Below are 16655 nucleotides of genomic sequence, written 5' to 3'. Positions count from 1 at the left end.
CTTCCATTTCAATATTATCGCTTGCACAGTGCTCCTTGGGATGTTTAAAGCTTGGGAAATCTTTTTGTATCCAAATCCGACTTTAAACTTATTCACAACAGTATCTCAAACCTGCCTGGTGTGTTCCTTGTTCTTCATGATGCTCTCTGCGCTTTTAACGGACCTCTGAGACTATCACAGTGCAGGTGCATTTATACGGAGACTTGATTACACACAGGTGGATTGTATTTATCATCATTAGTCATTTAGGTCAACATTGGATCATTCAGAGATCCTCACTGAACTTCTGCAGAGAGTTTGCTGCACTGAAAGTAAAGGGGCTGAATAATTTTGCACGCCCAATTTTTCAGTTTTTGATTTGTTAAAAAAGTTTGAAATATCCAATAAATGTCGTTCCACTTCATGATTGTGTCCAACTTGTTGTTGTTTCTTCACAAAAAAATACAGTTTTATATCTTTATGTTTGAAGCCTGAAATGTGGCAAAAGGTCGCAAAGTTCAAGGGGGCCGAATACTTTCGCAAGGCACTGTATACTGTCACTGAAACCATAAGAAGAAAGATCGAGAAAAGGAGGAGGAGGAGGAGGAAGAGACTTTATGTAACGTAGCATTATGCAACACACACAAACACAACTACACACACACATACACGCACGCACACACACACACACACACACACACACACACACACACACACACACACACACACACAACTACACACACACACACACCTGGGGGAAAATCAGAATACAGCAATCTCTTTTTAATTACTTTGAATAAGGTAATGTCTTTCTGTTTAGATTTGTTTTCTAAATACATCTGACATGACTCACACCAAACAAATGTGGTTATTCATTTATTTTAACCTTATTTTAACCTTTAACCTTTTAACCTTTATTTAGGCAAGGGGAGCCGCAATGAGACCAAGGTCTATGTTTTGAGGGAGCCCTTCACATAGTCCAATAAATGACCTAAAATGACAGGGAGCTTCGGAAACACACACACAGATGAATACAAATATGAATGGGTTCCATACCCTCATTCCAAAAACACATATTGCATGTCTTCGTGCTCATCTCCTCGAACTGAGAAAACATGACTCTATTTTAAATGATAGCGATTCAAACTGGGAGGTATAGGGAGATCACGTGGCATAATATTGGTGTGCTATCTCGTTCTAAAGCAGGCAGTTGTATAAGAGTTCAAAAGAGGACTGTGTGCATGAATTCAGGGAAAACATGTGACAGCCGTGTCCACAAAGGCGTGATTAAAACCCCTCCTGGCCATGGATAAACATCACTTCATTTTCTCACATGGCCTGAACATGGGTTAGTCAGTATCTCCAGTGATTAAAATCCCTCCTGGCCATGGGTAAACAGCACTTCATTTTCTCACATGGCCTGAACATGGGTTAGTCAGTATCTCCAGTGATTAAAATCCCTCCTGGCCATGGATAAACATCACTTCATTTTCTCACATGGCCTGAACATGGGTTAGTCAGTATCTCCAGTGATTAAAATCCCTCCTGGCCATGGATAAACATCACTTCATTTTCTCACATGGCCTGAACATGGGTTAGTCAGTATCTCCAGTGATTAAAATCCCTCCTGGCCATGGATAAACATCACTTCATTTTCTCACATGGCCTGAACATGGGTTAGTCAGTATCTCCAGTGATTAAAATCCCTCCTGGCCATGGATAAACATCACTTCATTTTCTCACATGGCCTGAACATGGGTTAGTCAGTATCTCCAGTGATTAAAATCCCTCCTGGCCATGGATAAACATCACTTCATTTTCTCACATGGCCTGAACATGTCAGTATCTCCAGTGATTAAAATCCCTCCTGGCCATGGGTAAACATCACTTCATTTTCTCACATGGCCTGAACATGTCAGTATCTCCAGTGATTAAAATCCCTCCTGGCCATGGATAAACATCACTTCATTTTCTCACATGGCCTGAACATGGGTTAGTCAGTATCTCCAGTGATTAAAATCCCTCCTGGCCATGGGTAAACATCACTTCATTTTCTCACATGGCCTGAACATGTCAGTATCTCCAGTGGCTTTCATCAACATGGGTTAGTCAGTATCTCCAGTGGCTTTCATCAACATTAAAGGTGCAATCTGCAATATATACTGCTGTTCATTGGTCATTTCAATGAAAGCATCTCCAGCCCCATCCTTCAGCTTAATAGCAAACTATGTGACGGGGGTGCAGTTTTCTTTCGTTTTTTAAAATGAAGTGTCTTTTCTAATTCAAGAGGATGGATGTGTTGAGTGTTAATCTAATCACTATCCAGTACAGTGTGGATGTCTTGGATTTGGAAGGAGCTGACACATGCTCATCTGTTTCCCCTTCTTTGTGTAATAACACTCAGATTACCACAGCTCAAAAACAGGAAATACTGAAACCATAGAGTGTCTGAACTGACATCAGCTTAATCCTCTCACTACCCACTGTACATGTCACTTCCCTTTCACCAAGCTTATTAAGGCTACTTCTTAATTCACTAATCCTCTTTTTCATGGATTCACGCACAAATTCAGGCTGTTGCTTTATCTGCTTAGAGGAAGAATAGTGATGGACAAGCGCGCGCACACACACACACACACACACACACACACACACACACACACACACACACACACACACACACACACACACACACACACACGCACGCACGCACGCGCACACACACACACACACACACACACACACACACACACACACACACACACACACATACACACACACACACACACACACACACACACACACACACACACAGAGTTTTGTATTGCTATCCTTGTGGGGACCAAATAATTGATTTCCTGTCACGCCCTGACCTTAGAGAGTCATTTTATTTCTCTATTTGGTTTGGTCAGGGTGTGATGTGGGGTTGGCATTCTATGTTTCGTTTTCTATGTTTCATTATTTCTATGTTTTGGCCGGGTATGGTTCTCAATCAGGGACAGCTGTCCATTTTTTGTCTCTGATTGGGAATCATACTTAGGTAGCCCTTTTTCCCTCCTTTCAGTGTGGGTAGTTGACTTTGTTAGAGGCATCGTAGCCTAAGTTAAGCTTCACGGTAGTGAAGTAGTGTTTTGTTGTTTTGTTGGTGACATTTGCCTAATAAACAGAAATGTGCGCTCACCACGCTGCACCTTGGTCCGCTTCTTACGACGCCCTTGACATTTCCATTCAAAATCATATTTTCCCTAACCCCTAACCCCTAACCCTAAATCTAACCCTAACTCTACTCTTAACCCAAAGCCTAACCTTGACTACAAACCCCTAACCCTAACACTATACGTACTGTAACCCTAACTCCTACCCCTAACCCTTACCCTCAACCTAACTCATAACTCCTACCCCTAATCCTTACCCTTACCCTCAACCTAACTCCTACCCCTAACCCTTACCCTCAACCTAACTCTAACCCCTAACCCTTACCCTCAACCTAACTCTAACCCCTAAACCTTACCCTCAACCTAACTCCTACCCCTACCCCTAACCCTTACCCTCAACCTAACTCCTACCCCTAACCCTTACCCTCAATCTAACTCCTACCCCTAACCCTTACCCTTACCCTCAACCTAACTCCTACCCCTAATCCTTACCCTTACCCTCAACCTAACTCCTACCCCTAACCCTTACCCTCAACCTAACTCTAACCCCTAACCCTTACCCTCAACCTAACTCTAACCCCTAACCCTTACCCTCAACCTAACTCCTACCCCTAACCCTTACCTTCAACCTAACTCCTACCCCTAACCCTTACCCTCAACCTAACTCCTACCCCTAACCCTTACCATCAACCTAACTTCTACCCCTAACCCTTACCCTCAACCTAACTCCTACCCCTAACCCTTACCTCAACCTAACTCTAACCCCTAATCCTTACCCTCAACCTAACCCTAACCCTAACCCTACCCTCAACCTAACTCCTACCCCTAAACCTAACCCCACTAACCCTAACCCTAACCCTAACCCCTAACCCTTACCCTCAACCTAACTCCTACCCCTAACCCTTACCCTCAACCTAACTACTACCCCTAACCCTTACCCTCAACCTAACTCCTACCCCTAACCCTTACCCTCAGCCTAACTCCTACCCCTAACCCTTACACTCAACCTAACTCCTACCCCTAACCCTTACCCTCAACCTAACTACTACCCCTAATCCTTACCCTCAACCTAACCCTAACCCCTAATCCTTACCCTCAACCTAACCCTAACCCCTAATCCTTACCCTCAACCTAACTCCTACCCCTAATCCTTACCCTTACCTTCAACCTAACTCCTACCCCTAACCCTTGCACTCAACCTAACTCCTACCCCTAACCCTTACCCTCAACCTAACTCCTACCCCTAACCCTTACCCTCAACCTAACTACTACCCCTAATCCTTACACTCAACCTAACTCTAACCACTAACCCTTACCCTCAACCTAACCCCTACCCCTAACCCTTACCCTCAACCTAACTCCTACTCCTAACCCTTACCCTCAACCTAACTCCTACCCCAAACCCTTACCCTCAACCTAACTCCTACCCCTAACCTTTACCCTCAACCTAACTCCTACCCCAAACCTTAACCCTCAACCTAACTCTAACCCCTAACCTTGTCCCTGAGCTGACAAGGTAAAAATCTGTCGTTCTGCCCCTGAGCAAGGCAGTTAACCCACTGTTCCCCGGGCGCCGAAGACGTGTATGTCGGTTTTGGCAGCCACCCGCACCTCTCTGATTCAGAGGACAAATTTCAGTTGAATACATTCAGTTGGACAACTGACGAGGTATCGCCTCTTTCCTTAACCCTAACCTTCATTCTAACCCTAACCTTCATTCTAACCCTAACCTTCATTCTAACCCTAACCTTCATTCTAACCCTAACCTTCATTCTAACCCTAACCTTCATTCGAACCCGAACTTTCATTCTAACCCTAACCTTCATTCTAACCCTAACCTTCATTCTAACCCTAACTTTCATTCTAACCCGAACCTTCATTCTAACCCTAACCTCCATTCTAACCCTAACCTTCATTCTAACCCTAACCTTCATTCTAACCCGAACATTCATTCTAACCCTAACCTTCATTCTAACCCTAACCATTCTAACCCTAACCATTCTAACACGAACCTTCATTCTAACCCTAACCTCCATTCTAACCCTAACCATTCTAACCCTAACCATTCTAACCCTAACCATTCTAACCCTAACCATTCTAACCCTAACCATTCTAACCCTAACCATTCTAACCCTAACCATAATTGTTGGGAGCTCTTGGCCTTTCCTGTTCTCTCACCGTCTCCAGACCGGTCGGATGTACAGTATAGAAACGGGGCAGAAAGTTGCTATAGGCTCGTGCAACCCTAGGTTAGATAACAGCATAAACAGAAACCCTCTTAAACCTAACCATAATTATAACCCTAACCCTAGGTTAGATAACAGCATAAACAGAAACCCTCTTAAACCTACCCATAATTATAACCCTAAACCTAACCCCTAAGCCTAACCCTAACCCTAACCCTAACCCTAACCCTAACCCTAGGTTAGATAACAGCATAAACAGAAACCCTCTTAAACCTACCCATAATTATAACCCTAACCCTAGGTTAGATAACAGCATAAACAGAAACCCTCTTAAACCTACCCATAATTATAACCCTAACCCTAGGTTAGATAACAGCATAAACAGAAACCCTCTTAAACCTACCCATAATTATAACCCTAACCCTAAACCTAACCCCTAAGCCTAAAATAGCATTTTTCCTTATGGGGACCAGCAGATACTTACCCCATCCCCGAATTTTCCTTGTTTTGCTACACTTGTGAGGACTTCTGGTACCAACAAGGATAGTTAAACAAAAATACACACACACACACACACACACACACACACACACACACACACACACACACACACACACACACACACACACACACACACACACACACACACACACACACACACACACACACACACACACACACACACACACACACACACACACACACACACACACACACAAACACTCCCTCTCCATGTAGATAGCTTGACCTTGCTTCACGTGCCTTCCTGTTCGATCACTAGTGTTGCACACTAATGAGTGTGTGCTGCAGGCAGAGAAATGCAGAGCCATGGCTTTTGTGTCAGTCAGTCAGTCAACCTGGTTCTCTGGCTCCCAATCTGATCATTAGTAGTAGTGCTGTCTGTCTGTCTGTCTGTCTGTCTGTCTGTCTGTCTTTCCTGTTGCTGCAGTCATGGGATTCTAACCAACACTCTTATTCACTTAATGCTCAGGGCAGGGAACCATTACTGTTAGAGACAGGGTACCGTTACTGTTAGAGACAGGGTACCATTACTGTTAGAGACAGGGTACCATTACTGTTAGAGACAGGGTACTATTACTGTTAGAGACAGGGTACCATTACTGTTCAGGACAGGGTACTATTACTGTTCAGGACAGGGTACCATTACTGTTAGAGACAGGGTACCATTACTGTTCAGGACAGGGTACCATTACTGTTAGAGACAGGGTACCATTACTGTTCAGGACAGGGTACCATTACTGTTAGAGACAGGGTACCATTACTGTTAGAGACAGGGTACCATTACTGTTCAGGACAGGGTACTATTACTGTTAGAGACAGGGTACTATTACTGTTCAGGACAGGGTACCATTACTGTTAGAGACAGGGTACCATTACTGTTCAGGACAGGGTCCCATTACAAAATGTATTTGTCTAACTAACCAATATACCATTTAGCAGAAGCTTTATATTTGCATTTCAGACCGACTGTGTTTTATACCTGAGTAGAATAGTTATACGACACTTCGATGCTTTTGTGACTGCTTTTATGTGATCAAACTGTGGTGCATTATGGGAATCACAGAATTGACACAGTCAATTATTGTAATAATCTTAGGCTCGTATGTGCTGATCTAGGATCAGGTCCTCCTCGTCCATATAACGTCATTCATTATTATCTAAAAGATAAAACGGATCCTGTATCAGTTTATCCCACTCTGAGATGCTTTGTGAATACTGGTCTATGAAGTTGATGTTGTTGGCCATTGCTGTCCCGCTCACTCATGTTCTTCACAAGGCTTTACCATCCAGAACCTCATTGTCCCTTTTCTTGGTCATGAACAGGGTGTCTGTACCATGACAACAGCCTTCCTTCACTTCTTCTTCCTGGCGTCGTTCTGCTGGGTCCTGACGGAGGCTTGGCAGTCCTACATGGCCGTCACTGGGAAGGTCCGCACCAGGCTCATCAGGAAGAGGTTCCTCTGTCTGGGATGGGGTGAGTGTCTCTGTCTGGGATGGGGTGAGTGTGTCTGTCTGGGATGGGAAGAGTGTCTCTGTCTGGGATGGGGAGAGTGTCTGTCTGGGATGGGGTGAGTGTCTCTGTCTGGGATGGGGTGAGTGTCTCTGTCTGGGATGGGGTGAGTGTCTCTGTCTGGGATGGGGTGAGTGTCTCTGTCTGGGATGGGGTGAGTGTCTCTGTCTGGGATGGGGTGAGTGTGTCTGTCTGGGATGGGGTGAGTGTCTCTGTCTGGGATGGGGTGAGTGTCTCTGTCTGGGATGGGGTGAGTGTCTCTGTCTGGGATGGGGTGAGTGTCTCTGTCTGGGATGGGGTGAGTGTCTCTGTCTGGGATGGGGTGAGTGTGTCTGTCTGGGATGGGGTGAGTGTCTCTGTCTGGGATGGGGTGAGTGTCTCTGTCTGGGATGGGGAGAGTGTCTGTCTGGGATGGGGAGAGTGTCTGTCTGGGATGGGGTGAGTGTCTCTGTCTGGGATGGGGTGAGTGTCTCTGTCTGGGATGGGGTAAGTGTCTCTGTCTCATGGGTCATGACTCTGAAATGTCTTGGTCTCTCTATTGGTTCGTAGCTCTGTTCTTTAATGTGTCTATTTATCTCTCTACCCCTCCCTTTTCTCTTCATCTCTCTCTCTCTCTCTGTCTCTCTCTCTCTCTCTCTCTCTCTCTGTCTCTCTCTCTCTCTCTCTCTCTCTCTCTCTCTCTCTCTCTGTCTCTCTCTCTCTCTCTCTCTCTCTCTCTCTGTCTCTCTCTCTCTCTCTCTCTCTCTCTCTGTCTCTCTCTCTCTCTCTCTCTCTCTGTCTCTCTCTCTCTCTCTCTCTCTCTCTCTCTCTCTCTCTCTCTCTCTCTCTCTCTCTCTCTGTCTCTGTCTCTCTCTGTCTCTCTCTGTCTGTCTCTCTCTCTCTCTCTCTCTCTCTCTCTCTCTCTCTCTCTCTCTCTCTCTCTCTGTCTCTCTCTCTCTCTCTCTCTCTCTCTCTCTCTCTCTCTCTCTCTCTCTCTCTCTCTCTCTCTCTCTCTCTCTCTCTCTTCATCTGGGATGTTGTTGTCTCTGTCGTCCTCCTGTCAGCTAGGTTCTGTGTGGCAGTGCTGATGTGCTCCCTCCATTCCAACTCTCCTAGGGATCTGTACATGGACTTCCCTTGGGCTGCAGGGAGATTGACTAGCTGGCCTGGTGGTGGTTTCCTCATAGGAGTTAGCTGATAGCTAGGATTTAACCAAGGCCTCTGCAGTGTTTTAGCACAGCGAGGCTTGTCTTGTTGTTGTTGTTTTTCAGGGTACAGCTACTAGCTAAACGAGAACACTAAGTTATAAAGGAAAGTATGTATGTATGATTATTATTAAGTATGTCTATATACATATACATCAGGCCACAGAGAACGAGAGAGAGAGAGAGAGAGAGAGAGAGAGAGAGAGAGAGAGAGAGAGAGAGAGAGAGAGAATGGACTACAGTATACAGTGATGCTCTAGCAGGGGCCGTGCTGTGTGTGTAGGCTACTGTGAGAGGAGGGAGAGAGAGATGACTCTCTAGCAGGGGCCAGGCTGTGTGTGTAGGCTACTGTGAGAGGAGGGAGAGAGGTGATGCTCTAGCAGGGGCCATGCTGTGTGTGTAGACTACTGTGAGAGGAGGGAGAGAGAGGTGATGCTGTAGCAGGGGCCGGGCTGTGTGTGTAGACTACTGTGAGAGGAGGGAGAGAGAGAGGTGACTCTCTAGCAGGGGCCGTGCTGTGTGTGTAGGCTACTGTGAGAGGAGGGAGAGAGAGGTAATGCTCTAGCAGGGGCCGGGCTGTGTGTGTAGGCTACTGTGAGAGGAGGGAGAGAGAGGTAATGCTCTAGCAGGGGCCGGGCTGTGTGTGTAGGCTACTGTGAGTGGAGGGAGAGAGAGGTGATGCTGTAGCAGGGGCCGGGCTGTATGTGTAGGCTACTGTGAGAGGAGGGAGAGAGAGGTGATGCTGTAGCAGGGGCCGGGCTGTGTGTGTAGGCTACTGTGAGAGGAGGGAGAGAGAGGTAATGCTCTAGCAGGGGCCGGGCTGTGTGTGTAGGCTACTGTGAGTGGAGGGAGAGAGAGGTGATGCTGTAGCAGGGGCCGGGCTGTATGTGTAGGCTACTGTGAGAGGAGGGAGAGAGAGGTGATGCTGTAGCAGGGGCCGGGCTGTGTGTGTAGGCTACTGTGAGAGGAGGGAGAGAGAGGTAATGCTCTAGCAGGGGCCGGGCTGTATGTGTAGGCTACTGTGAGTGGAGGGAGAGAGAGGTGATGCTGTAGCAGGGGCCGGGCTGTGTGTGTAGGCTACTGTGAGTGGAGGGAGAGAGAGGTAATGCTCTAGCAGGGGCCGGGCTGTATGTGTAGGCTACTGTGAGTGTGAGCAAGTGACACAGGAACAGGGAGGAGGGGTCGAGATACCTCAACCAACCAAGCCAACTCTCGCTGTAGTAGACTAATAGCTAGCTAGCTAGGCTAATTATCATCCAATATGATGACGTAGTTTCTGTCTTGACTGCATCAAACAGGGAGAAGCTAGTTAAGCTAGCTAGCTAGGCTAATTATCATCCAATATGATGACGTAGTATCTGTCTTGGCTGCATCAAACAGGGAGAAGCTAGCTAGCTGGGCTAATTATCATCCAATATGATGATGTAGTTAGTATCTGTCTTGGCTGCATCAAACAGGGAGAAGCTTGTTAAGCTAGCTAGCTAGGCTAATTATAACCCAATATGATGACGTAGTATCTGTTTTGGCTGCATCAAACAGGGAGAAGCTAGTTAAGCTAGCTAGCTAGGCTAATTATCATCCAATATGATGACGTAGTATCTGTCTTGGCTGCATCAAACAGGGAGAAGCTAGTTAAGCTAGCTAGCTAGCTAGGCTAATTATCATCCAATATGATGACGTAGTAGCTGTCTTGGCTGCATCAAACAGGGAGAAGCTAGTTAGCTAGGCTAACTGAGGCTGCATGCACTTTCTCTTCCTACAAACAACAACTCCATTCAGAATATAATGTAGCAGGCTACTTGTTGGCTCTGGGTCATTGTAGCAGGCTACCTGTTGGCTCTGGGTCGTTGTAGCAGGCTACCTGTTGGCTCTGGGTTGTTGTAGCAGGCTACCTGTTGGCTCTGGGTCGTTGTAGCAGGCTACCTGTTGGCTCTGGGTCGTTGTAGCAGGCTACCTGTTGGCTCTGGGTCGTTGTAGCAGGCTACCTGTTGGCTCTGGGTCGTTGTAGCAGGCTACCTGTTGGCTCTGGGTCGTTGTAGCAGGCTACCTGTTGGCTCTGGGTCGTTGAAGCAGGCTACCTGTTGGCTCTGGGTCGTTGTAGCAGGCTACCTGTTGGCTCTGGGTCGTTGTAGCCTGTCCTTTTCCTTTGAAGGGAAATTAAAACATTTTTATCATTTTTTAATCTTCATCATCCCAACATCAACATGTGAAAATGGCGCGTTTCTATATTTTGTAGTAAAAAAAAGAAGATAGGTGTTTCCAGTGACCAACCAATTAGAAGGCGAAGTAAAATTACAAGATGCACACAGAGGGTGTCATTGGAAACACTTATCTTCCTGTATCTTCTTTACTACAAATCATAGAAACACTTTATTTTAACATATGTTGATGTTGAATTAACATATGTTGATTCCATCATTTTAATCACATCTTCCATTGATTAGATATCTCCTAACTTTTGTCCCACAGAGAGGCTCTATGACTGTAGCCTATTGCCGCTTTGATGACTTCTGATTGGCCAACAACAACAACATGCTACATGCGCCCCTCTCGTGAAAAGCAAAAAGCAGCAGCATAAATTATACCATTTCTCTCTATCTCTACTGCAGCAGTCGTGTTCTGATCTGTATGGGTCTTCCTGGACAAATCAGTTAAAATAACACATACCAGAGATCCATGACATTCATATCAGAACCGACAGTATTTAGAATTCTGGATCCAGACCGGCTTTGGTCCCGGATCAGGTCTCAGGTATTCGGGTACAGGTGTGTCTGTGAAGACCTCTACGGACGTCTCATCCAAAGACCTCTTACTTACAGCAAAGACACTTCCCACATCTCTATTAAGAATCCAATTGATGACGAAAGAGCCCACACACTCATTCCTCCTGTTACCTAGCAACAAACAAGACTCTCTCTCTTCATTCATCATTGCAGTTCTAGGCCGAACTACAATATGTACAATGTTACCTTGTGCCGATAAAGCAAATTGAAATGAGAGAGAGAGAGAGAGAGAGAGAGAGAGAGAGAGAAAGAGAGAGAGAGAGAGAGAGAGAGAGAGAGAGGTGAGTAGGTAAAGGCTGATATATATATAGACATTCTAAATGTAAATTATAAAATCGTGTGGTCTTGGTCGATGTTAGAAGGTTAGATGTTGTATGGTCATGTTAGGCGAGAAGAAAATAGATGAGTTGTATCTGTGCTGTATCTTTTGTCCTGCAACTGCACAGAACTTAATATGAGAGGACGTCTCTGAGAACAAATAACAGTAAACTCATCCATTGTAGCATCTCTGTAGACTCATCCATTGTAGCATCTCTGTAGACTCATACATTGTAGCATCTCTGTAGACTCATCCATTGTAGCATCTCTATAGACTCATCCATTGGAGCATCTCTGTAGACTCATCCATTGCAGCATCTCTGTAGACTCATCCATTGTAGCATCTCTGTAGACTCATCCATTGTAGCAGCTCTGTAGACTCATCCAGTGTAGCAGCTCTGTAGACTCATCCAGTGTTGCATCTTTGTAGACTCATCCATTGTAGCATCTCTGTAGACTCATATATTGTAGCATCTCTGTAGACTCATCCATTGTAGCATCTCTGTGAGGATACGATACTGTCAGAAAGTATGAGTCAACAGTTATGAAACTTATGGGAAGAACCAATACAATCCTCAAGCATCAACATTACATGTTGCTTTTTGTACTGCAGGTGTTCAGTATAATCTAACATCTCTGTGGGGTTTATAGTTTAAAGTAGGAATTGATTTTCTCATCTTGTTCAGATTGTAAATATTAGCTTCTTTTTTTTTACAGTAAATCAAGCAACGTTGGTGTGTGTGCTTAGCGTGTGTTTACATGAACGTGTGTGTAGATCAGAGCTCTGGAGGCTACGTGATTTATGCCATAGCGCCGTACATTAGAGGCCCATTTACCTCTTCAGCACTGGGAGAGACAAGTGGACGACCACAAGGTCTCCGCCCCCACCTCCAGGAAATGTGACTGCATCAGTAAATCCTTCCCAGGCTGTGTGTGTGTGTGTGTGTGTGTGTGTGTGTGTGTGTGTGTGTGTGTGTGTGTGTGTGTGTGTGTGTGTGTGTGTGTGTGTGTGTGTGTCCCAGGCCATGCCGAGAAGGAAGGTGTTTATATTCCCGGATGGACTGCAACAATCCATAACAGAGATCCAGGTGGTGTAGAGGGGGAACAAGCCCCATGTACCAGAGAGGGAGACCCACTGTAGTCTCTCATAGGGATTGTTTTCGTTGTGTTACTGTGTGTGTAGGTAGCACTGCTCTTAAAGCTAGAATCCCACATTGAAACAATAACAATAACTTTTGGAAAAAGGAAGTTGAGTGACGGGCCTGAAGAAATGTAACCACATTCAAATTCATAGATGTATCTCCGGATGTAAGGACTGACCTTCCATGAAATCAAGTTATGAAATATAGTTTTTGGGGCGGCAGGTAGCCTAGTGGTTAGAGCGTTGTGTCAGTAACCAGCAGGTAGCCTAGTGGTTAGAGCATTGGGCCAGTAACCAGCAGGTAGCCTAGTGGTTAGAGCATTGGGCCAGTAACCAGCAGGTAGCCTAGTGGTTAGAGGGTTGGGCCAGTAACCAGCAGGTAGCCTAGTGGTTAGAGCATTGGGCCAGTAACCAGCAGGTAGCCTAGTGGTTAGAGCGTTGGGCCAGTAACCAGCAGGTAGCCTAGTGGTTAGAGGGTTGGGCCAGTAACCAGCAGGTAGCCTAGTGGTTAGAGTGTTGGGCCAGTAACCAGCAGGTAGCCTAGTGGTTAGAGGGTTGGGCCAGTAACCAACAGGTAGCCTAGTGGTTAGAGCGTTGGGCCAGTAACCAGCAGGTAGCCTAGTGGTTAGAGTGTTGGGCCAGTAACCAGCAGGTAGCCTAGTGGTTAGAGCGTTGGGCCAGTAACCAGCAGGTAGCCTAGTGGTTAGAGCGTTGTGTCAGTAACCAGAAGGTTGCTTGATCGAATCCCTGAGCTGACAAGGTAAAAATCAGTCGTTCAGCTCCTGAACAAGGCAGTTAACTCACTGTTCCCCGGTAGGCCATCATTGTAAATATGAATTTGTTCTTAACTGACTTACCTAGTTATGAGGCATTCATGAAAAGCAAAATTCTCTGTTACAAATCAGGTACTTCTCACGTGTCAGAGATCTCTTGTGGACCTGGTTTTGAACCGGAGACATATCTTGTGTGAGTCAAGCATGAAAAGCACTCTACTCTACTGAAACTGAGAGTTCAAGAATCTACAAGGAATAATACGAATTTCACTGATATTCTTTGCATGTAATTCCCATAATGAGGTATTTATGAAAAGTGGCATTCTCTGTTACAAATCAGGTGCTTCTCGTATGTATCAGAGAAATGTGTTTTTGCACCAGGGACCTTTCTCGTGTGAGGCAAACGTGATAACCACTACACTACGGAAACTGCTGTTTGAATTAGTAAACAGAATCATTATCTGAGGCTATACAGTGTTTGTTTACATTCACATTGTGAACAAACATTGGGGTAAATCATACTTATATTTGGGGTTCTGATGGGGTACGACAGTTGAACTAAGCTCATGAGGCATTTATAAGTTATATTGTTCAAGAATCAGTGGGTATATATCATTAATTTATAAAACCAAGCAACTAATGATTCTATCTTTAAATACACTAAGCTTCTTATCTTGACTGGAGTTCTATCTGCAGAACACTGCCTCTATGGAGCTAATGATGAAGGAGATAGTTAACCTGCACATTCTGGAAGACATTCTGTATGGCATTCTGTATGACATTCTGGATGACATTCTGTATGGCATTCTGTATGACATTCTGGATGACATTCTGGATGACATTCTGGATGACATTCTGGATGATGGCTGCATGACATTCTGTATGACATTCTGTATGACATTCTGTATGACATTCTGTATGACGGCTGTATGACGACTGTATGACATTCTGTATGACGGCTGTATGACATTCTGTACGACATTCTGTATGACGGCTGTATGACATTCTGTATGACGGCTGTATGACATTCTGTATGACATTCTGTATGACGGCTGTATGACGGCTGTATGACGGCTGTATGACATTCTGTATGACATTCTGTATGACGGCTGTGTGACATTCTGGATGACATTCTGGATGACGGCTGAATGACATTCTGTATGACATTCTGTATGACATTCTGTATGACATTCTGTAAGATATTCTGTATGACATTCTGCATGACGGCTGTATGACATTCTGTAAGACATTCTGTATGACATTCTGCATGACGGCTGTATGACATTCTGTATGACATTCTGGAGGACATTCTGTATGACATTCTGGAGGACATTCTGTATGACGGCTGTATGACATTCTGTATGACATTCTGTATGACATTCTGTATGACGGCTGTATGACATTCTGGATGACATTCTGTATGACATTCTGTATGACGGCTGTATGACGGCTGTATGACATTCTGGATGACATTCTGTATGACATTCTGGAGGACATTCTGTATGACGGCTGTACGGCACAATGAAACAAGCATTCAGAACTACCTGTCTTATTGTTCATGTGTTCATTCTTGTCTTTTTCAGGATTACCTGCCTTGGTGGTTGCCGTCTCAATGGGATTCACCAAAGCAAAAGGCTATGGGACACCCCAGTAGTATGTTTTTTTCTCACTTCTTTCTTTCTACCTATGTGTCACCTTGGTAGTTCTGATATTTTAGTAACGATTATAATGTATAGCATGTGGCATTTGCTCATGGTTATCACTGTCTATATCCCAAAATGCAATTGTTTTCATCTGTAACGCCTCATACTAATTGTGTCAATGGTAATTTAAATCAGAACAGTTTCATTTTCAGAAATGTTGGTAAATTAGCTTTTATTGTTTAAAGAACTAGATGGGTGTGTTTTCTCACTATCTAATCATGGCATGGGCTTGTTCAATTACAAAGGAGAGCCTCACACTCTAGGAGTTTAATAACCAACGTTTGACAGACAAGCTGTCTTCATCAGGGTGTAATGACAAACACTGTGGGTCACTACTTTATATACTTTGAAAGGACACACACACAGGTGTCTGCAATCAAGGGGTTGTTCAATGACACGTATTTGTCTCAAATCTATCACACGATGGTTTCATTTCAGAGAGACAAAGAATCATGTGTTTTTTGCTAAACGTTCTACATCCGCCTCACTCAGATAAATAAGTAGTTCTACTAGGTTTTACACAGTCAAATGGAACAAATAACTACATTTTTAATAAAGAACTTTACACATTTTACATTTGTGACATCAGTATTACAAAAATGTTAATTAATGATAATAATATTGCTTCTTTAACGAGGACAACAGTTTTCAGCTGTGCTAACATAATTGCAAAAGGGTTTTCTAATGATCAATTAGCCTTTTAAAATGATAAACTTGGATTAACTAACACAACGTGCCATTGGAACACAGGAGTGATGGTTGCTGATAATGGGCCTCTGTACGCCTATGTAGATATTCCAAACAGCCGTTTCCAGCTACAATAGTCATTTACAACATTAACAATGTCTACACTGTATTTCTGATCAATTTTATGTTATTATAATGGACAATGGCTTTTCTTTCAAAAACAAAGACATTTCTAAGTGACCCCAAACTTTTGAACGTTAGTGTATATGCAAAACATTTACATTTTACATTTTAGTGATTAAGCAGATGCTGTTATGCAGGCAGACTTACAGGTGGTGCATTCATCCTAAGATAGCTGGGTGGGACAACAACATAGCACAGTTAAAGATATTTGCAAAAAAATATTGTTTTATTTCACATCTAAAATCTGTGAATTAAAAAAAATCTGAGAGCAATAATATATTAAGCACACATGAATGTACCCACATGCAATGATTTCTGAAGAAAAAACACAAATGTGAAAACTTGGTTAGCTAGGCTAGGGTGAACCCTACAAACCTGACAAACCCCAAGACAACCCCAGTGGGCATTTTAGAAGATTCTGACAAACCCCCATCTCCTCCTGAGTTGTGTCCCAGCTGAATACTAGTACATAAAGCATGTTTTAAAACTCTCGTTAGCATTTTATTCCCCAGTAAAACTTCCTGAAGCAGA

The 16655-nt window shown here is 44.3% G+C and overlaps 1 protein-coding gene across 1 annotated transcript in view; it reads left to right on the top strand.

The window, feature by feature from the left end:
• LOC139381577 (adhesion G protein-coupled receptor B3) overlaps positions 1 to 16655 on the top strand; it is a 352141-nt gene that overhangs the window by 297134 nt on the left and 38352 nt on the right. The window contains exons 20-21 of the mRNA XM_071125220.1: positions 7166 to 7316; positions 15135 to 15204. Of these exons, the coding sequence (XP_070981321.1) occupies positions 7166 to 7316; positions 15135 to 15204 (221 nt within the window). The remainder of the gene's footprint in view (positions 1 to 7165; positions 7317 to 15134; positions 15205 to 16655) is intronic.

This window comes from Oncorhynchus clarkii, chromosome 23 (assembly GCF_045791955.1).
Source record: "Oncorhynchus clarkii lewisi isolate Uvic-CL-2024 chromosome 23, UVic_Ocla_1.0, whole genome shotgun sequence".
Classification (NCBI taxonomy): Eukaryota; Metazoa; Chordata; class Actinopteri; order Salmoniformes; family Salmonidae; genus Oncorhynchus; species Oncorhynchus clarkii.
The sequence above is the reverse complement of the archived record's forward strand: the minus strand, read 5'-3'. Positions and strand labels throughout refer to the sequence as shown.